At 43.1% G+C, this 20,397-nt stretch overlaps 3 protein-coding genes across 7 annotated transcripts; 2 read left to right on the forward strand and 1 right to left on the reverse strand.

The window, feature by feature from the left end:
• Positions 1-1,093: 1,093 nt before the first annotated feature.
• Positions 1,094-13,662, forward strand: pdcl (phosducin-like). Its single transcript, XM_019877593.1, has 15 exons — positions 1,094-1,188; positions 1,257-1,417; positions 1,505-1,585; positions 3,149-3,265; positions 4,398-4,538; positions 4,625-4,768; positions 4,858-5,039; positions 5,520-5,603; positions 5,725-5,971; positions 6,193-6,479; positions 6,793-6,940; positions 7,315-7,649; positions 11,421-11,604; positions 12,469-12,650; positions 12,953-13,662. Exons 2-15 carry the CDS (start codon positions 1,411-1,413, stop codon positions 13,520-13,522), a joined length of 2,709 nt encoding a protein of 902 aa, XP_019733152.1. The 5' UTR covers positions 1,094-1,188; positions 1,257-1,410; the 3' UTR covers positions 13,523-13,662.
• Positions 13,663-14,086: 424 nt separating this feature from the next.
• On the forward strand, positions 14,087-16,573 carry cdca9 (cell division cycle associated 9). 4 transcript variants are annotated; one of them, XM_019877617.1, is made up of 11 exons: positions 14,087-14,256; positions 14,335-14,463; positions 14,647-14,681; positions 14,771-14,822; positions 15,316-15,383; positions 15,510-15,571; positions 15,638-15,709; positions 15,896-15,977; positions 16,102-16,188; positions 16,259-16,298; positions 16,522-16,573. In XM_019877617.1, exons 1-11 carry the CDS (start codon positions 14,112-14,114, stop codon positions 16,530-16,532), a joined length of 783 nt encoding a protein of 260 aa, XP_019733176.1. In that variant the 5' UTR covers positions 14,087-14,111; the 3' UTR covers positions 16,533-16,573. The 4 variants fall into 4 exon arrangements, with proteins under 4 accessions (XP_019733176.1, XP_019733175.1, XP_019733174.1 ...); XM_019877616.1 differs by having other exon boundaries at positions 14,088-14,256; positions 14,644-14,681; XM_019877615.1 differs by having other exon boundaries at positions 14,088-14,256; positions 14,768-14,822.
• A 2,095-nt stretch (positions 16,574-18,668) lies between these two features.
• rpl28 (ribosomal protein L28) lies at positions 18,669-20,253 on the reverse strand. 2 transcript variants are annotated; one of them, XM_019877622.1, is made up of 5 exons: positions 20,232-20,253; positions 19,490-19,577; positions 19,146-19,269; positions 18,885-19,003; positions 18,669-18,805 (listed from the first exon to the last, which is right to left on the reverse strand). In XM_019877622.1, exons 2-5 carry the CDS (start codon positions 19,568-19,570, stop codon positions 18,716-18,718), a joined length of 414 nt encoding a protein of 137 aa, XP_019733181.1. In that variant the 5' UTR covers positions 19,571-19,577; positions 20,232-20,253; the 3' UTR covers positions 18,669-18,715. The 2 variants fall into 2 exon arrangements, with proteins under 2 accessions (XP_019733181.1, XP_019733182.1); XM_019877623.1 differs by lacking the exon at positions 20,232-20,253 and adding an exon at positions 20,054-20,181.
• Positions 20,254-20,397: the final 144 nt, after the last annotated feature.

Below are 20,397 nucleotides of genomic sequence, written 5' to 3' on the forward strand. Positions count from 1 at the left end.
GCCCTTGCCCAACTGCTGTAATGTTTAACAGTTGGCCTGCAATGCTTAAAATTCAGTCAACTTTCACTCCCACCATCTCCCTTTTTTTCCATAAAATTCCTTTTTTTTTAAAAAAATCCTCGTTATGCTTTATCTATTTGGGTTTCTACTTGTTGGATCGGTATTTGAAATGGATATAACATGGTTGAATTATTATTATGGGTGGCACAGTGGGTGAATGGTTGGAACGTTGGCTTCACAGTGCAGAGGTGCAGGGTTCGATTCTGGCTCCGGCTTTCCTGTGTGGAGTTTGGATGTTCTCCCTGAGCCTGCGTAGTTTTTCTCCGGGTACTCGGGTTTCCTCCCACATTCCAAACATGCATGGCAAGTTAATGGAACACCCTAAATTTTCCCAAGGTGTAAGTGTGAATGGTTGTTTGTCTATGTGTGCCCTGCCATTGGCTGGCAACCGATTCAGGGTGTCCCTCGCCTACTACCCGAAGACATTTGAGAATGGCTCAAGGTCCTGGGCATACCCTTGTGAGGATCAACGGATCAGAAAATGGATGGATGAATTACAGTTATGGTATTTTCCTCTTCTCAGCAAAATCAGACATCCTTGCCTTACTTTGGTCAAGGTGGACCCGATTCACCACAAGAGATCTTTTTGTTCATCTGAATCATCAAGGTTCTTGAGAATCTTGATGTAATTTCTTTACTTGTAAAAACAATTTCTGGTCAAGGTTTCTGCCACAATTTGGACTCTTGCCATTTGAGGCCCATTACTTTTGAATGTTTGAATGTCCTGGGCAGCTCATGTAAATAGAATTCCAATAGACTCTCGAGCTCTTCAGAGTGATATTTCGTGTTTGGTATTTTGCTTTAGAAAAAAAGAAACGAAACTGAGGAAATGCCAGAAATGTTCACATGCTGTTTACTGTTGCTTTGGGAGAATATTAAGCAACAAAATCCACACGTTTTTATCCATCTCACGGATATCTTGCCGCTTTCTGTCGATTAAAAATGACATCACAGTACCTAAGGGCAACAACCAATCACAGCTTATCTGTTTTGGGGTTTCAGCCATGATTGGTCTACTCGTTACCTATACTGTGATGTCATTATCTGGCAACAGCTCGTGGCTCAGGTGTTCGCTCATGTCATGCTACGTGATTGCTGGCAGGGGGCGATGTCGTGCACACCAAGGGGGTGAGTTCAGTTAGCCAACCAGCGCCGGGAGCGCCCCCGGCTCATCTCCTTACTTTCTCTGCCCGCAGGTGAAAGCTCTCCACGGCGGGTTACTTCCCGCGCACACCGCAGCTAAACCAGCCCACTCACGAGCTCTCGCTCCCCCGGCTCGACTCCTCAGCGACGGATTTGAAGCTGTCGTGTTTCCCCGTTCTTGGAATGACATCGCGCTGAGCTGCTGTGATGAGTTGTAAGTTCGAAAAGAAGTTACAAACGTGATATCCTTACGCGTAATCCCACCCGGTTTCTCCCTCTCGTCTTCCTGCCCGGTGTGTAGCCTCTATCCTGGGATACTTCTGCATTCTTCTATTGCTGCGGGAACCTGCGTGTAGTGGGGATGAGGTGATGTCCGACACAGGTAGGCGAAAGTTTACTCGGTCAATATGCGCACTTTTTGTCCATTTGCGTCGACATCTTTGACATAATGGGCCGATTGTGGAAACTAAACATTACCGGTAACTAAAGTACATCCCGCCAAGGTTATTTCACCCCCAATGCTGGGTGAACTGAATGTACATACTCTGGAAGACTGTTCAAGTGAGGGGGGAAAAAATTAATATTAAAAAAATGGGAAAAAATGTCATGCATAGTGACTTTTAGGAAACTCAGCGTTCGTGTGATTAAATGTGTGTGTAAGTACTCAAATGTTAACAACGGAGTTAATTACAATTTACTGAATTATTTCTAAAGTCTTATTGAGGAGTGCTGGGTTTATCACATCATCAATGACGTCTGCTTTCTGTCCACATGAAACCCCCTCTGGGAAGGATGAGTTGCTGTAGAAACATGTTGTTCTTGTTACCAAACACTTTACATGCGCGACTTTATGGTCAGACATGCGGTTTGACCAGTGTAGTGACCGGCCAACCTTTTATGCCACCACACACACACACACAATAGGATGGGTGTTATCAGCTCTTAAACATACGAACAAACAGTTTAAACTTAGTCTCATTCCCTTCCAAGGTTATCTTCTTCACAAGATTAAAACAGCGGTACATTTTGTGCTCCGCTCCGTATCATGTCATCTGCCATTCACATTTGGCTCTGAGCTATTTTCCCGCCAGTTCTGACACACAATCTGTAAAATGACTCTGGTCGCATTTAGACGGCGTGGGCCGAGTTCACATAGCAGGCGGATGAGGTCTGCTGAGTGTCTTTGGCAAGGATGGGGGCCGAGAGGGGCATGCTGAAGCTCGTTTGCAGAGAGTGCTCTTGGCGCTTTTTTTCCCCATTGAGTCTGCACTGTACAAGCAGTGTGTCACATTTGAAAGCAATTAGGAATAATTTAGCAGCATTGGTCTGTTTATTCCACCTGTTGGGTCGTGTCTATGACACACACACTCTCGTACATGCAATTTCTCTGCTTGTGCTCCAGTAACATGGAGCCCTTAGCCTATTTTTTTCTCCCCTACGGGGTTCTGACTCAAGAGTTTATACAGTATATCTGTCAAGATAAACACACTACACACGGTGTATTTTATTTCTGGCTCTGAGCATCAGGTCTTTCCCGGGTTTGTTTTACGTCACGTGATCTAATTATTGGAGAGATTAAGTCATTTCATTGGCATCAAAAGTCCACGGTTTGTAACTGCTCTCAGTGTGCCATATTTACAGTTGTCAAACGGCGGTGCATCGCGGTGACACCGGCAGTCACATCTTATAGCTCCACCAAGAATGAGACACTTTCCCAAAGGAAGTAGATTCAGTATGATACTACGTCATGTATTTGGCAAGTGGTTTCCACAGCCAAGATCCATCCAGTACTCGCTGTTTAATGACTTTTACAGCCTTTAAGTCTTTTTTTTAATAAACCAGATGTAGGGAATCACACCTGTGTCTATGTATATTTTTTTTTTAAATAAAAGAATCTTAGGTTTGAATAGGTGACACTGACACTTGTTGACACTTGTCTCCGCAGTGAACCCGTGCTGCTACTTGCCGTGTCAGCACCAGGGCGTGTGCGTAAGATACGCAGACAATCGCTACGAGTGCGACTGCACCCGCACCGGCTACCATGGGGAGAACTGCACCATCCGTGAGTCCATTCATCCCCCCCCCCCGCAGCCCCACGCCTTGCATCTGTGACATCTCTTCATATCCTCTTTGGGGAAAGAGAGGAATTTGAACTATCCCAGATGGAGAGTATGAAGCGGGGGGCTTACCACTTGAAAATGAGAACGTAAGAGCGTGTAGTACACCTTACAGTGTTCTCGAGACGCAACCTTCCTGGAGCCAAGGCACATACGGTGTTTTACATTAAATTCAGGTTATGTCCATAAATCACAAGAGAATATGCCACATCAGGGGTCCTGAATAGTATCTTTTAAAAAAAGTGAAAGTACATTGTGTTCAAATATTATATTGACATCAAAATATAAACCTCTTTTCTGTCGCATATTATTTTTTTAAAACAGACAGATGGCCCAGGTCATATGTGGGTAAGTTTTAAGTAATAAGTATATTCACCTAAAGGAAATAGATGAACCAATGTTCTAACATAAATGAATGAATAATCAATGACAATAACATTTTAATGAATGAATCAATTAAAGGGAAAGAGGCCTAATTGCTGTAAAAATATTCCAGGATTCTGGGAAATGGCAATTCTGGGTGCTGGCCAGATGTAGCGTGCGAGTCATTCTTTGCCCACCACTGTTCTCGACCAAAAGCAACTCTGCCGCTCTGCTTCATACGAACAAGGAAGCCCTCACATCGCCCCTCTGTTGTGTAACGCATACCGACACTTGGGCCAAATTTGAGCTCTTAATGCTGGAGTGCTGCAGTGTTTGGGTTGGCAGGGTGCCAGGATAGGTCCGGTTGAAGTCTGGGTCCGATTGCGTCATCTGGTCCAATATCTTATGGAAGAATTTTGAGATCAAGGAAATATAGTCTCAGAAAAAAATGGCAAAGTTTCTTGAGCTGGATGCTGAGGATGATCAACAAGTCTACCAAAAAATGTCATGTCGCTCAGTGAAACTGACTTTGGGGGCTGAGTTTAAAAAACAAAATGCAAAATGCAAATTGAACTGGAAGAGACAAACACAAAAACAGCATTAATATGATTTTTAAAACATCTTTTCTATTGTCTTATTTCTGGTGTGGCACTGGCCACCCTGCCCTTAATGCTGATCGTTCACTCTTGATCACCCTTTGTTGTATTAATACAGCGGAGTTCTGGACTCGGGTGCGTGACCTCCTGAAGCCCGGAGCGGACACGGTGCACTACATTCTCACCCACTTCCGCTGGCTCTGGGACGTCATCAACAACACCTTCCTGCGGGAAGTTCTGATGCGGCTTGTCCTGACAGGTCTCGAGCCCCCCCGGAACAGGAAACTTTTTAAAATGATTTGAGACATTTCAAACATATTTTTGTATATATGTGTGTGTGATTAGTGAGGTCCAACTTAATTCCCAGCCCTCCAACGTATAATTCAAAATACGGTTACCTCAGCTGGGAGTCCTACTACAACCTAAGCTACTACACTCGGATTCTTCCGCCAGTGCCAGAAGACTGCCCGACACCTCTGGGTGTCAAAGGTTAGGACATCACCTGGTGGAACATTATTTATTTTTTTTGTGTTTGCTTTTAATAAGCCCTCAAAAGTTGTGACATCTGTTTTCATTAGGGAAAGCTGGGCTGCCTGACCCTGAGCTGCTAGTGGAGAAGCTGCTAAAAAGAAGGACATTCAGGCCTGACCCGCAGGGCTCCAACCTCATGTTCGCCTTCTTTGCACAGCACTTCACACACCAGTTTTTCAAGACCTACAACCGCATGGGCCTGGGCTTCACAAAGGCCCTTGCGCATGGGGTTAGTTCACGGGGGGGATGGAGGGCGTATGTTTAGTGTATTAGTAGTTAAGTAGAAGATGGCTCAATGTGAACTGAAAGGGTGGCAAGAAGGGACCTTTGGGGAACGCCCTAATTAACAGATTGTGGAAAATGAAATCAGGCTGCTGGTGTGATGTGGATGTTAGATCATAGAAGAGCATTTTTGTCCTTGTAATATTTTGCCTTTCACTCATTGTAAAATTTGAGCTTTTTGGTTTTGATATTCCAATTTTTTTTGTAATATATCTTTTTTTTCCGGGTAAAAATCCATCATCCCTCTCATAATCTTAAAAATATTCTTGTCAAATTTGGTCATAACATTTTTCGTACTCCAACTTGGATCTTTGTTTTGTACAACTGCTGGAATCATTCTTGAAAACTCCATTTTCATTATTTGAGACTTCATTTATAAACGTGATGAAAAAAAATGTGTCATTTTAGCATAATATCTGTTGTGCAGGTGGATGCGGGACACGTTTACGGAGATAACCTGGAGCGGCAACTGAATCTCCGGCTTTTAAAAGATGGAAAACTTAAATATCAGGTGGAGTACAGCTTTACTGTTTGCTTTAGCTGCTACCTGCTAGTTAGCTTATTAAAAAAAAAAAAAGTGAAAATGCATGTTAAGTGTTAGGTCCTTGTTGTGCTATTATTTTCCCCATTAGTTGATTGATGGCGAGATGTACCCTCCCTCTGTAGCCGAAGCCCCCATCAAGATGAGCTACCCCCCAGGTGTGGACCCCAAGGACCAGTTAGCTATCGGCCATGAAGTATTCGGACTTCTCCCCGGCTTAGGATTGTATGCCACGCTGTGGTTGAGGGAGCACAACCGAGTCTGCGACGTCCTGAAAGCGGAGCATCCCAGCTGGGATGACGAGCAGCTATTCCAGACCGCGCGGCTCATCATCATTGGTGAGCCACTTGCACGTTTCTTTTTACATTTTATTTTTAATGAAACTAAAATTGAAGGTTTATAGGTCAAGTTTATGTTAACTTTGAATGATCACGACGACTTTATATGAATTTTGTGATTGGACCGCTGCTTTGTGTTATTTGTAATATGTATGTACATTTAGTGCCCCCCCCCCCACCTCCCTTTATAGGGTTTTCATCACACTTCTTGCCCTCCCCAGGTGAGACCATCCGAATAGTGATCGAAGAATATGTTCAGCACCTCAGCGGCTACCTGCTGCAGTTAAAGTTCGACCCCACCCTGCTCTTTCACGCCCAGTTCCAGTACGGGAACCGCATCGCCCTGGAGTTCAGCCAGCTCTACCACTGGCACCCCTTGATGCCCGATAGCTTCCATATCAACGGGGACGAGCTCGTCTACACGCAGTTCCTCTTCAACACGTCCGTGCTCACGCACTACGGCGTGGACAAGCTGGTGGACGCCTTCTCCCGCCAAGTGGCCGGCCAGGTAACGATCCTTCAGACGGCAAGGTAATTCGATCTGAATAAATAGTCAAATACCAGAGTGAAGCTTTTTTGGCAATGGCGCTGAGGCTTTGTTTCTTCACCTTTTGAAGTCGGGAATGACTTGGCTCTTTGTTTTATGAGCTTCACTGTGTTGGTTTGCATCACTGTGATTGGCAGGGCACCAGTCAAGGGGTTATCTCACCTCTCGCTCGAATAATTGACCAGTTCTCCGGTTTTGGGCTCTTTTATGTGCTGTCCAATGGACAAAATTAGCGATCTACGGTGGTCCGATCTGTGTTTTGTTTTGCTCGCAGATAGGCGGGGGCCACAACGTCAATCCTGTGGTGACGCCGGTAGCCGTGAGGACCATCAAGGAGTCGCGGCAGCTCCGCATGCAGCCCTTCAACGAGTACAGGAAACGCTTTAATCTCAAGCCGTACGCTTCCTTCAGAGAGTTCACAGGTGAGCAAAGCAAAGCAAAGTGACCCGCCCGCCGAAATGGATGTAATCGACATATTTGACAAGGGAGTGTGACGAGCCTGAAAATACATTGACACCCCACGAGGAAGTGGCCCAACCCTAGTTGATAATTACTGTCAGTGTGTGTCATGATGTGAATTACCGTACAGAGGAATAACAGGAAGGTGTTGGCGCTTGTTATACTGTGTTTAACCTCCAACGACTCCAAAAAAGCTTTGAATTAATTTGGGAGCCGCTTAACTTCATTATTTAATTGTGTTGTGCTACACTGTTTGAACAATATGCTGGCTTTAAAAGCGAGGGTTTGTGTACTGACTGAAGATGTCATTGATTGTATCTTTTGGGGTTGGGGGCAGATAACGAGGAGATAGCGCTCACTCTGGAAGAGTTTTACGGCGACATTGACGCTCTTGAATTTTACCCCGGCATGCTGCTGGAGAGGACTCGTCTGGGCGCCATCTTCGGCGAGAGCATGGTGGAGATGGGTGCGCCGTTCTCCCTCAAAGGCCTCCTGGGCAACCCCATCTGCTCCCCCGAGTACTGGAAGCCCAGCACTTTCGGGGGCCGCGTGGGCTTCGACATCGTCAACTCGGCCACGCTCAAGAACCTGGTGTGCCTCAATTCCAGGACGTGCCCTTACGTGGCGTTTCGAGTGCCGCCAGAGGAGCAAAGCGTCAGGGCGGATGAGCTGTGACGTGTTTCGAGGGGCTTCTGCAGTCCCCTAAAACACAAGTCAAATAGGCTTGAAACATCCAAGCCGTTCTCCCAAGAGGCAGAGCAGCTTGTTTGGACACCGGATCCACAGTTCACCTCCACACGGCCGTGTTATTATTATGATTTTTTTTTTTTTTTGCAGTCTCACACTTGGAACTTCAAGTGGGAAAGTCAGCACGGTGGTTGCCTGCAAACATGAGTCTGGCAGTGCTGTGATGAAGAGCTTTCATACAGAGTTTAAAAAAAAAATTGGCACGTCTAAAATCCAGAGTAGAACATCCGCAGCACACCAGGTTTATTGGAGACAATGAGGTTGCTTGGATTCACACCTCATACATTTTTTTTTGGAGTTGCGAAAAACTGAAAGCATTTTGGGTGCGTGTCCATGCAGTCCTGATTATTGTGCTTGAATATAAGATTCTGTTGTCACGCGCTGTCTTGAAACTGTAACACTCATGAGGGATCAATACTTGGTTAAGATACTCCTTGCAGAAACTAGACGTTGGTATAACTCTGAGCCGCCGAAGCAAAATCAGTGGTTTGATGTCACACAGGAACTATAGACAATGGAAAGACTGACTCGTGTTTTACGTTTGAAGGAAGATCTGTTTGCAAAGCGATGGAGCAATTGGACACTTTACCTGAAGAAGATATAAGCACATGAGCTCACATCTTGTGTAGACTTTTTGAACATAAGTCAGCTACTGGAACTGTACTCCGATCTACAAACATAAGGACCTCCCACAAGTTCTGTTTTGTCTCTTTTGTTTTTATTTTGGATCTTGTTTGACTTGCTTTGAACGGAAGTCACCATTTGTATTCTGATTTGTGACTGTACATGTCCTTTTTTTCTGGCAAAAACATTACAAATGACAGTTTTAAAAAATTTGGCAAGATGAGCTGTAGATATGCAGCCGTTAAAAGTGCATTAATTAAAATTGGAGACGAATCAAGTCTTTGTTTGGGTTCCTTTCATTATCCTCCACTTTTTGCAGGCGATCCATCGGTACCTTAACTTCCCGGCCCCCCATGCACTGCCTGCATTGTTTCTTTTGGCAAGACACGGAAAACTGATAGCGGCCACGAAACTGGAGAACTTAATCACGGGATGTGAAATGTTGATAAAAAAGCAGTATCTCACAGAACAGATCATTTTGATAAAAAACAGGCTGAATTGTTGTTGCCTCATTTGAATTCTATTAAATGGGTATCTGTCTGTTTTTGTTTTTTTAAACTCTGTCCTCTTTGGCCATTTATATTGTTATAAGAGCAGAACATGCATTGTGGTTCCTCGGTTACGACCATACGACATACATTTAGATGATATGGACGGCGCGTGAATTCAATGAGCTGTATTTAATTCATCTGTTGTATATTTATGGCCAAGGAGTGATTTTCATACAAATATTTGCTGAAAGCTGATGATCCTACCGTATTGTTCTGAAAGTTTTACAAGCGCCTGGTGAACGCGTTATAAGCCTTCCAGTTTGGATTCGGCCTTCTATGTGCAGAGTTTGCCCTACGAGGCTTTCCAAACAGTCATTGTAATGTATTTAATATCTATAAAGTGGGGAGGAGGGTCACGAGAGCACACAGGGTCACGTTGCTGTTCCTCTTTTCGCTATCTCAAGACAGATCGTTGCCGTTCAAGGGGGATGTGCACATATTTAATCTACAACTAACACAAAATGTTTTTATTTGAACCTAAAATGAGCTCAGACCGTGAAACTAATCATCCAACATTTTAAATTAAGAATATTTAATTCCAGGACTACATTGTTTTTATTGTATTAATTTATAATTATTTTGTACAAAAAAATTTGAAATGAAATGTGTAGCCTTTTAAATAAACCAGAAATTGAAATACGCAGTACGCTCCCTCCATAATGCCAGAAATACAGTATCTGAATGTAGTTGCGATTTTTGAAGTGGGCGTTTTTTGTCAAAACTGAAATGCAGATGCAACACATATCCCACAGGTTGTGAAATGTTCAAAGGCGTGTGCTGTACAGTGTGTCCTCGGTTTACGACAGTCCCGACATACGTCGTAATGAACACATAGGTTGCGAAATTACGAACTGCGCACAACGAACGGTCTATAGCGCTTTTTTCCGATTTGCGTTGTTTGACGTTGCACTTGCGTTAGCGTATGTTATTTTACGGCGCAGAAGAACGGATTGAAATCAAGTCGTAAACCGAGTACCCCTTTGTAACGTGTTATACCAAGTTGCCATCTATTGGTTGAATTTGGAAATGCCTGTGAAGGTAAGCCCCCAAGCCTGACATCATCATGTTGCCTTCAAGTACACCAGGTTGAGGAGAAACTTTATCCATCCATACACTTTCTAATCTGTTAATGTTTACTTAATTAACAGCGATTGTTTTGTGTTGCAGACATAAATCAGTTTCACCTCGTCAAAAGAGCTGCTCAGATAACTCCCTTTTTTCTCATGCATAATCGGCATTTCCGATACCCGCAACGTCATTTCGCCAAATAACGTCACTTTTGCCATTATTGTGCGTGAGATTCGTCGATACAGATCTACAGTCTACATTACAGATCGATAATCTACATACACGGACAGAGTCAGTCTCAGTCAGATTTTGCATTTTATGTGCATGGGAGTCGTCATTACAGATACTGTATCTACAATTTACGTACAATATCCGTCGTGTAGTATCCGGAATGGATACTCAGGTTTGAGATATCAACGTTAATTAATATGAAGACATAGACACGGACTACGTTTTGTGCATGTAAAACGTGTAAAGTCGTCATTCACCGATGCGCGTCATTGCGATTGCGAATTTTCTGTTAATGTCACGAATGCATCACGCCCAGTGACAGTCGGATGCTTACGGGACTTAGCAACATCTTAGCTGAGAGTAGTATTACGGACGACTGGCAGTATACTTACCTATAACTAATTGCTCAGACTACAAGGTAAGAGCCGATTGCATGCACATCCACTCTACTCTTATAGTATTTGAAAGGGACCAGTCTCGAGACAAATTTCACTTCCGTGTACAAAGCTAGCTAAATGTAACGGGAGTTGGTGGCTAAAGCTTACCGAGCCCACATTTACGTTGTTCCACTTCTTAATAACTCGGTTGTTTTCCTTTACCCCGAGGATACCTGCACAGAGCTTGAATGTGAAAATGTATTTTTTCACGTCGACAAAATGACTGACAACGAAATACCATCTGACCACTTCATCTAGTTTTATTTATGAATCCGTACCACGAAAAATCATTAATCCGTCCATCCATTGTCAGATGCGCTGACCGTCGACGAGTCTTGCGGCCACCAAAAAATCAGTTGTTTTAAAACTTTACTTACCAACAATAATTTACAAGTTTTTTTTGCTGTAAGGTAAAAGTATTTTCCTCTTGATATTACAATGTTATTCTTGTAGAAATACAAATTTCTTATAAAATCAGACAAATCATCATGATAAATGAACGTATAATTATTGTTATTGTCAACAATGATACAATTTCTCATAAGATTGTGACATTGCAAATGTTTTTTTCTCTGATTCCTGTTTTTTTCTTTTACTTTTGACTATTTTCCTTGAACTGTTGTTTCATTCTTGTAACACTTTTTTTTTTAGATTTTACACCAAATGAACATATATATTAAATGTAAAAGTTTCACCTTTTCTATAATATTCAGTATTAATTCTTGAAAAATCTCAACCTAACCCAACACACTGTCATAACTATGCCCTGATAGGCGATCGGGTGAGCCATTGCCATGACGACGCTAGACGACAAGCTGCTGGGGGAGAAGCTGCAGTACTACTACAGCAGCAGCGAGGATGAAGGCAGCGATAATGAGGACAATGAGAGGGACACCAAAGCCATCCGAGACAGCGCCGCCAATGAGCCTGAGCTGGACTACAGTGCGGATGGCAGTGCGGTCAACACAGGTAGCTGTTTTTTACACCTATAGAAAGCAACGACTGTTGGTTAATTTTTTTGGTTTACATGTTTGGGGATGTTACAAGAGATATATTGTGAGATGGATGACAAGTTAAGTTTTACCGTACTTTTCAAAAGTCAAGGTTTCGATAACCACTAATACTCTCTATCACCGGTCAGAAGCTCTTCTTTTTTTGAGCAGCCTTCTAAGCAGAGCACAATTTGATTGGCTGCCCGCAGAGTTGAGTAAACCAGACATGTCTTTGATTAAAGAGGCCAATCGCTTTTGTTCTCCTTGGTGAGAAAGAGGAGAGGGGTGAGCAGTTACGCACAGAGGATGAGGGAGGGGCCAATGGGGCCAATACGAAAGAGACAGTACAAACATGGATGCCTTTTTGCTCTGTTGATTAATGCGCATTAATCTAATAAAATTTAATTAAATGATGCCAGGAGGTACTAGTTAGCCCCAAGGACAACAAGGGGCCTGTTCTAAAAATAGGTCACCTGTGATGGGACACTGTGACCTACAAAGAAGAACTGAAACAGCGTAAGAATGTTAACAATTATTTAATTTAAACTTAACATGGTGCATGTGTCTGAGTGTACGAATTATTCTATATTTTGCTCAAAATTTAATCGTGTTCAATGGGATAAAAGTGCTGTTTTTATTTACCTTAACATTTCAAAAATTGACATTTTAGAGCCGTCGTTTAAAAACCATGATATGACGATATTTTGTTCACAGTAACCATTCAATGAGAATCCTAAGATCGGGCCATGCCTAGCTTAAATGCATTTGTATTGTCTTTAAAGTGTTTTTAAAGTGCATGAAAAGTGAGATTGAATGTCGGCGGTTATTGTTGATCATTCAGGACCAAAGGGTGTCATCAATGACTGGAGGAAGTACAAGCAACTGGAGGTGGAGCAGAAGCAGGAGCAGAAGAAGGAGATGGAACGCCTGATCAAGAAGCTGTCCATGACGTGCCGCTCCGACCTGGACCTGGAAAAAGAGAAGCAGAAGCAGAAGGAGCTGCAGGACAAAATCAAAGGCAAAGTAAGCCATGCCGTGATGATGTGACTTTTGCACTAGTGTTTGTTTGTCCCCGTCTTGTGTAAAATGCAACTCTTTTAAACAGAGAGACACATTTCAAAACATTACTCTCTTTTGTTAAACATGCATCTTTTTTTTTTCGCCCTCCAAAAATAATTCCTCGAATCTTGTTGTCCTTTATGTTGCATACATTTTTTAAAAACATTTAGACATGACAGCTATACAGTGGATTCCTATTCCCAATTGGTCCAGAGGCCAATGTTGCTGCAGATTCACGGTACAGATGGTACATTTTGTGCGCGCAGATGACCATGCAGGAGTACAACATGCTCCAGCAGGAAGAGGACGATGAGGACTTCCTGCAGCACTATCGCGCGCAGCGCATGGAGGAGATGCGGCGGCAGCTATGCCGTGGGAAGCGCTTTGAGCGCGTCCAGGAGCTGGCCAGCGGCGAGGACTTCCTGGAGGCACTGGATGAGGAGGACAAGAACACACCAGTCATGATCCACATCTACGAGCCCGGCGCGGCCGGCTGCGAGGCCATGAGCGGCAGCCTGGCGTGCCTGGCGCATGAGTATCCACTGGTCAAGTTCTGTAGCGTGCGCAGCTCGGCCATCGGCACCAGTCCGCTCTTCCGGGATGGCGCCCTGCCTGCCCTGCTAGTCTACAAAGCCGGAGAGCTCATCGGCAACTTCGTACGGCTCACCGACCAGCTCGGTGAGGACTTCTTCGCCGTGGATGTGGAAGCGCTGCTGCAGGAGTACGGTCTGCTGCCTGACAAGGTCCCCACCCTGGCCAAGACCGTCCGCAACGGCGCCATCGTTCAGAGCAACCTCAGCGACGACGACGACGATTCTGACCTCGACATAGACTAGAGCGCGCTCTCTGACTGATATTATGCATCCACTTTATCCTTGTCTTTTTCCTTGTAAATATATGGATGTCCCCCTCATAAACATGCTTTTTTTTGGCCTGAAAATGACTCGTGAGTTAATAAATTTTCTGTCAACATTGACATTTTTTTTCTTTTAAATAACAGCCTTTTCACTCTTAAATATACAATGTTATTCTTATAAAATGATAGTTACATTTTTTTAATGTGCGTGAATTTTTCTCATATAGTATATAATAACTTTATACAGTTGAAAACAACCAAATCTCTATGACAATTTTATTGTCCAGCATAGGGCAGACCTCGACAAACAACCATTGAATCCCGGACCTTTGCACTGTGAGGCGGACATGTTAACCAGTCAACCCGCGTGTTGCACAATTTTGTTGTCATATATTAATAATGTTAATGTCGGGACGTGTTAAAAAAAAAAAAAAACACCTGTCACTTTATGGCAGCCAATGGCTACAGTTCTTATTGGGGCGTCTTGTGACGACAAAGATATCAGCCAATAGTAACCCTTCATACTTACGTCGTCGGCCTAACCTGACAGATAAAATGGCGTCCAGGAAATGTCTGTCTTTCACATTAAAGGGCTGATTAGAATGGCTCCTAAGCGGTCAAGAAAGCCAGCTCAAGTCCAGAATCAAGAGGAGTTAAGCAGGATATTACGAGGTCGCAAAATTACTCTCTTCATTCAGCAAGTTGAGAAAGAAGGTTAGACGACGTGAAGTTGGCTCTTATTTACTCATTGTCGGTGCCTCAGTGAACGTTTTATTCAACTTTGACACACAGCGCAAGAGCGAATGAATGAACTGGAGAGCAGACTTGACAACTTATTGGGAAATATCGACCAAGTGTTCAAAGTGGAGCTGATGAAGTTGCCGCCCTCGATTCGAAAGATGCGCGTTGGGGATTGGACTGGTGAGTCGCAGTCTCTATTCAGTGTACAGACACACTCAACGTCCGGGTTGGCCCGTTGCTGTGATTTGTTTCCGCCATGTTGGATGTGGTGGGTGTACTGTAAGTCAATGAAGTCATTTACAGTACACATGTATGTGCACACAAGACTGTCGTCATGCTCTTTTTGTTCCCTTTTGACAGAAGAAATGTCAGCCAGCGAGGTGTCGTTAGCTGTGCAGGTGAGCGGCTTCAGGACTTAGCTGCCATGTCATCCAGTGGCAAGTAGAAGTAATGACAAGTCGTTTATGTGGTGTGATTGTAACAGCGGGAGTCCCCTGAGATGAAGCAACTGACCCACAAGAGGGTGCCTAGCAGAAGAGGTGATGCCTTTTTATTTGGACCATGACTTAAATGGTAGATGGCTATCACTTATACAGTGCTGGTAATCAAGACACTTTACACTGTTACCTCATTCACCGACTGATGATGCAGCATCAGGAGCAACTGGTTTCAGTATCTTGCTCAAGGACACTTGGACATGGTTGCAATGGCCAGGGGATTGAACCACCAACCTGTGGGTTGGCAAACAACCACTCCACCACTAATCCATGTCGCCCCAGTCTGAATTTCTATGCAATATGCAAATCGACAGATTATCTGTGTTTTAAGAAAAATTTGGGGGTTTAAAAAAATAATAATAAAATCCCCAATGCACTTTCAATGGGTGTTAATTATATACGCAGATTTTTGCTGTCCACTGTACAATAAAGATAGACTTGTGCATTCTGTACATACATATACAGTATATATACACAGATAAAACATTTCTGAGTCTATATTTAACTTTCTTTCTTTTAAAAATCATGATTAAAGGAAAATCAGCTGATCCAGCACCAGTTCAATCCCTTTTGATTCGAAAAAACTCTGGCAAGACATCCAAGGTACAGATGCTACACTTGCCGGAGTGTATCACCGTAACATTTTTTTTTTTTTTTGTGGGGTTTTTTTTTTTTTTTTTGGTTTGTTTGTGCCTTTTCTTATTTTTGTAATTGTTGTTGTTGTTTTAGGGGGGCAAAGGAGCACGGGAAAGTAAGCCTACAACCGGCAGTAGTAGCACAGGAAATCTGAGGTATGTCTCGCAGTGTGTCTGTACTGTGTTTGGGTGTAAGGTCTATTTCAAGTCGTGTCTCCGTAGGGCATCCACGACCGCCGTAGCAGGACGCCGCTTGACAAAGCCCAGCGACTTGTCAGCCAAACAGAAACTCAGGTATTCAGGAGGTTTGCCAGAGAAGGCAATTGAGAACAGGTTCATGTTTGTGATGCCACCTTTGCAGCAGACACCAGTAAAGACTCAAACAAAGCAAATATGCAGTGGTGAAGACAAATCTGAGATTTTGTTTCAAAGCCGTCTTGTCCAGCCTAGAAGAAGCCTTCACTCTTTCTGCCTCTCTAGGTCCGTGGTCTCCACGGGGGATTTGGAATGCTCAGTGGCTGGATCTACAGCGCACATCACCGTAACCACGGGGCGCGGACAGGTACTGTACTGGCCGGGATCAGGTGACCACTGGGGGTCAACGAGCAGCCACTTTGCAAGACAAAAGTCACAAGTCTACCTTCTGTGGCGCTCACGTTTGTTCGTCTGTTTCTACCTGATGGCAGACCATGTGCTTTTCCGAAGCGACCAAGGACCAAATCAACTTCGACCTGTTGGACGACGTGGCGCTGTGTCGAGTGCAGGAACTTTCCGTGAGTGTCTCCTCAGCATGCTCGGTTTTCTTATTTTTGAACATGGTTAACGCTTTGTCTGACTTCACAGAAACTGATAGAATACGTGTCGGGAAGAGGCCGTTGCCACAGTTGAGTCATTGTTTCTCTTTTTAAATTATTTGCTTTCTTAATGTCGTCTGTTTGCTATTTGAATATTTGTTATAATAAAGAAATGGAAGCCCCATTTTTTTTTTTTTTTTTTAACAATATTTTTGATGCACCCCACTAGCATAAATGCTGTATTCTCATTAATCTTGCGTCTGTGCAACATGAATTAAGCAGCAAAATCCACCCTTTGTTGTCCATTTTCAGGAGGCAGGTAACGACCAAGCCTCATCTTGCAAACGTCACACGAGCAAATTCAGAAAACAGGTGAGCCGTGATTGAGCGTCAGCTGAGCCCTGAGCAACTGTAACGTCATTTTCAGTCAGGAGCAAGTAGCAAAATGGCCGTCCCCTGAGATGGATTAAAAAAAAAGGTCGATTTAGCTACTTAATTCATATTCCACAAACGCAATTTAATCCGAATACCCTATATTAAACTCGTGCGTGCGCACAGAAGATATAAAGAAAATATTTGACTCAAACCGAAGTTAAGACAAAATAAATGTCGTTTAAATTTAATTTATTAAAGACAGGAAGGACACAGATGGGCTTTAGTGCAGAGGTTAATTCTGTGACTTATGCTGAAATAAATGAGCTTTTTGCACATTTTTTTTAAACTGCCTCGAAATCTAGTGGGATTCAAAACGCCTCAATGAACATTTGCAGTGTGACAAAAACTATTTTTAATTCTATGTAATCATTTCAAGTACAGATAAGCACTATTTTTGCTGAAGCAGTCGAGCAAAAAAATAGTTTTCCGATCTAAGAGCCCATCATACATTTTTTTTTAACTTATTTTTTTTTTTGTGAATCATTTGTTTATTGCATGAATAAGCTCAAGCAGGCTCTGGCCATCATCATGGTCATCAGGACCAGGCTGGGTCCACTGTAGAGAGACCTGGCCGATCCGTGCAGGTCACGGCCGCAAAAAGTGTGTTCCAGAAGCAAATGGGTCTCTGCGCTCACCCCTGGTGGGGAAAGGTAGAATAATTTTGCATGAAATTTGATTATGATAATGGAATACGCACCCCGCTGTGACCACTCTTCCCACAGATGCTGGATGTCTTTGTTGTGATGCTCGTAGTGCTCGTGATTTGTCGGGTCTATGAAGACACAAGAGCAGAACGCACACGGGCAATGTGGACAAATTAAAGATGAAATGCAATTTTGGTGTAATATTAATAAATGATAACATTTAATTAAGTTAGGGAGAGAGAGAAAGATCAAGCTATTTTGTGGCATGTCTTGCTGGCTTTGATAAAATACTTCAAAATGACATTTTTATTGAGGCGTATAAGAAATGCGACCGCTTGAAACAATTTAGCTAAAAACTAAATCAGCTCAAAGCATAAAAATAAAATGTATTTTTAGATTTAAAAACAATTCTCAACGCAGAGGAAGACGAATATTACAAAATATATTTTCATGTAATTAACAAAAACATGTACAACCTAGCTTGAATCAGTAAATTTGGTAGGCTTTAGGAAAATGTTTCAATGCTGAGGACGTCGCGCAAGTAAACTTTTAAAAAATGTGAAATAAAAATACAAACATTTAAATAGCATAAAATGAATATAGCGTGAAACTGAGCAAGTAACAGATAATGACAAAATAGATTACAAGTACAGATAAAGTAAAAATATTTAAAAATAAAAATGTATGTAGTCGCATCAAATGCAGGGTGAGATTTATCACATTCTGTGGATTATAGGATCATAGCACTAAATGCTGGCTGCCGGGGAGGATTATAGATAGTAATGACATGAATAGGAAATTAAAAACAGACACCATATATGAAAGGCGTTGTATTTACCCTGTAGGCTGCACATTTCAGAAAACTAAAAAAAGTTATTTCATTGTTCTTTAAAAGGCAAATATGAATTGTTTCCGTCGTGGCATTGATACTTAAAAGGCGCAGGCGCTACCATTGGAATGATGCCAGAGCATGCGTCGGAGCTTTCCGAGGGCTTGCGTGAGGTTATCCAGCTGGTCGTGGAGGTGGATGTTCTCCTCGATGAGCTCGTGGATGGTGTCCTGCAGCTCAAAGCCATCTCCCGTCAGCAGCAGCATATGCACGGTGACGAGGGGAAGCGACACTAATGCGGGCCTCATGGTCGGCAACAAGCGGGAACGCGACTCAAAGAGATTAGTTTGCCGTCGATTGATTTGTGCTTTGCGTTTTAACACCAAAGGGAGGAGGGGAGGCTTGACGTTCTAGTGCGATGGGATGGAAAGCTGCCTGCGGGGCTGTTCCAAAAATCCATCCCGGTGTTCCGACATGGGATGCTGATTTTATGTATATGAAGTCAGTGTTTCCAACCTTTCTCGAAACCACAAAAAAAGGACACAAAAACGTTTTTCCAAACAAAAAGCTTTTATTTTGCATTATGTGGCCTATCTATTTATGCTGTCTTGGTAGCCCTGGTGCGTTTCTTCTTGACCACCACAGGCTTCTGGCTCTTCAGAATGGCGCTGGCACGACGCAGGGCGGCCTGGTGGGAATGATGACAAATGACAATCAGGCTCATGATGGGAACAATTTTTTTTTCTCCGCCCAAGTGCAATTCTGACCATGCGTAGATCCTTCCTGTAGTTGTTTTTGCGAATGATGTGCCTCACGCTGTTGAGAGTGGCGCGGCCGTTCTTGTTGATGGTGATCTTGTTGTAAGAATTGGCTGGCTTGTGCTGACCTGAGGGGAAAAAAAAAACTTTATCTTGGCATGCAAGCAAATAGCTTTCCGAGAGCTTTAGTACAGTTAATTCGGGAACAAATGTTTTTTTTAGTACAGCATCCAAATGTAGAGGTAGCTTTTGCTCTAAAATTGCCCTTACCTGCACGCTTCTTGATCACGACGACCACTCCTTTGCCATCAGCCGCCGGCTGCACGCCCACCGTCTTCTTGTGCACCAGCCCATTGAAGCGGAAGGAATTCCTGGCCTTCAGATTGTTGGGCTCCTGCCATCAGCCAACAGACCATTAGCAGTGACGCACACTTCACAGAACTAGTAACTAGCGTGGGACATAGTCAGATTGCCTTTTCTGGGTTTGACACCGAAGAAAGACAGCTAACGTTGGATGCTAACGTTTGTCTTCCAGCGCTCCAACATTAGATGGAGTGTAAATCGTATTAGTGTTTTGGTATGGAAATTTAAGGTCACAATTTCACACGACTCACAGTGCTGTAGGTCTGCTTGTCCCTCTTGAGGAGGAAGCTGGAGCAGTTCCTGATCACCATCCACTGCAAATGGGCCGACATGATGAACCTGAAAAGCATTAGATGAAATTATGTTCAACTTTGTCATTGTGTCAAAGCATGTCAGGCAGCTATTTACTAGAATTCTGCAATCTTCTCATCACTCCCGTTCCAAAGTCAACTTTTCACATTTAAAACATCTAGATTCTAGCGATTTATTTTCCATATTGCAGGAGTTCCCACATTCCAAAAATTCCATAAATTTACAATACAATTGCCAAAGGTAAGCCCCCACCTTCCACATTTATGATCCAAATTTAATCGTTCTAAAATTTCAGCACAGCTCATTCTCCCTAAATTCCACAAGCAAACAACGAGCACCTCCATATTAATTGTTGGGACTAACAACAAAGAATGTGTGATGGGGACTCCATAACTAGAATTTATATAGAGTTTTTCAAAAACACATTAACGTTTATTGACCAACTGTGTGGTAGCGAACAGATGCCCGTTTGCTAATGCTAGCCCCGCACGGCGAGGCCTTACCAACACGACGCGATTTTCCGATTTTTCACTATGCAAGTCAACTTCCTCTTATATTGGGTGACAAATAACCAACCCAACAATGTAATCGTACGCAAATGTCCCAAACAAAAAACGTTGAACAAGCTGGAATTTTCTGTTTTTAATGAGCGGCCGCTAATAGCTGAAACGACCACGTTACCTTTCAGCAGAGGAAAAGGAGCAGAGAAAGCGGAAACCGCTTTTCCTCAGCTCAAGGAAACGATCAATCCGCGTTTGTTGTTTATTGCCAGAAAAAAAAACAACGCTCAGTAGATAATATGCTTTTAAATTATCCATATTCATAAATTAAACTATTTATATATTAC

The sequence above is a fragment of the Hippocampus comes genome, unplaced genomic scaffold, assembly GCF_001891065.2.
Source record: "Hippocampus comes isolate QL1 unplaced genomic scaffold, H_comes_QL1_v1.1 scaffold376, whole genome shotgun sequence".
Lineage (NCBI taxonomy): Eukaryota > Metazoa > Chordata > Actinopteri > Syngnathiformes > Syngnathidae > Hippocampus > Hippocampus comes.

Excerpts from the sequence above, each read along its gene's own strand:
- pdcl (XM_019877593.1), top strand. Across the intron at positions 11,605-12,468 it reads TGGCAGTGCGGTCAACACAG|GACCAAAGGGTGTCATCAAT; the intron begins GTAGCTGTTTTT and ends TTGATCATTCAG. Across the intron at positions 12,651-12,952 it reads AGGACAAAATCAAAGGCAAA|ATGACCATGCAGGAGTACAA; the intron begins GTAAGCCATGCC and ends TTGTGCGCGCAG.
- cdca9 (XM_019877614.1), top strand. The coding sequence starts at position 14,112 with ATGTCTGTCTTTCACATTAAAGGGCTGATTAGAATGGCTCCTAAGCGG. Across the intron at positions 14,682-14,767 it reads AGGTGTCGTTAGCTGTGCAG|CGGGAGTCCCCTGAGATGAA; the intron begins GTGAGCGGCTTC and ends TGATTGTAACAG. Across the intron at positions 14,823-15,315 it reads GAGGGTGCCTAGCAGAAGAG|GAAAATCAGCTGATCCAGCA; the intron begins GTGATGCCTTTT and ends TCATGATTAAAG.
- rpl28 (XM_019877622.1), bottom strand. The coding sequence starts at position 19,570 with ATGTCGGCCCATTTGCAGTGGATGGTGATCAGGAACTGCTCCAGCTTC. Across the intron at positions 19,270-19,489 it reads ACAAGCAGACCTACAGCACT|GAGCCCAACAATCTGAAGGC; the intron begins GTGAGTCGTGTG and ends GGCTGATGGCAG. Across the intron at positions 19,004-19,145 it reads CGTGATCAAGAAGCGTGCAG|GTCAGCACAAGCCAGCCAAT; the intron begins GTAAGGGCAATT and ends TTTTCCCCTCAG.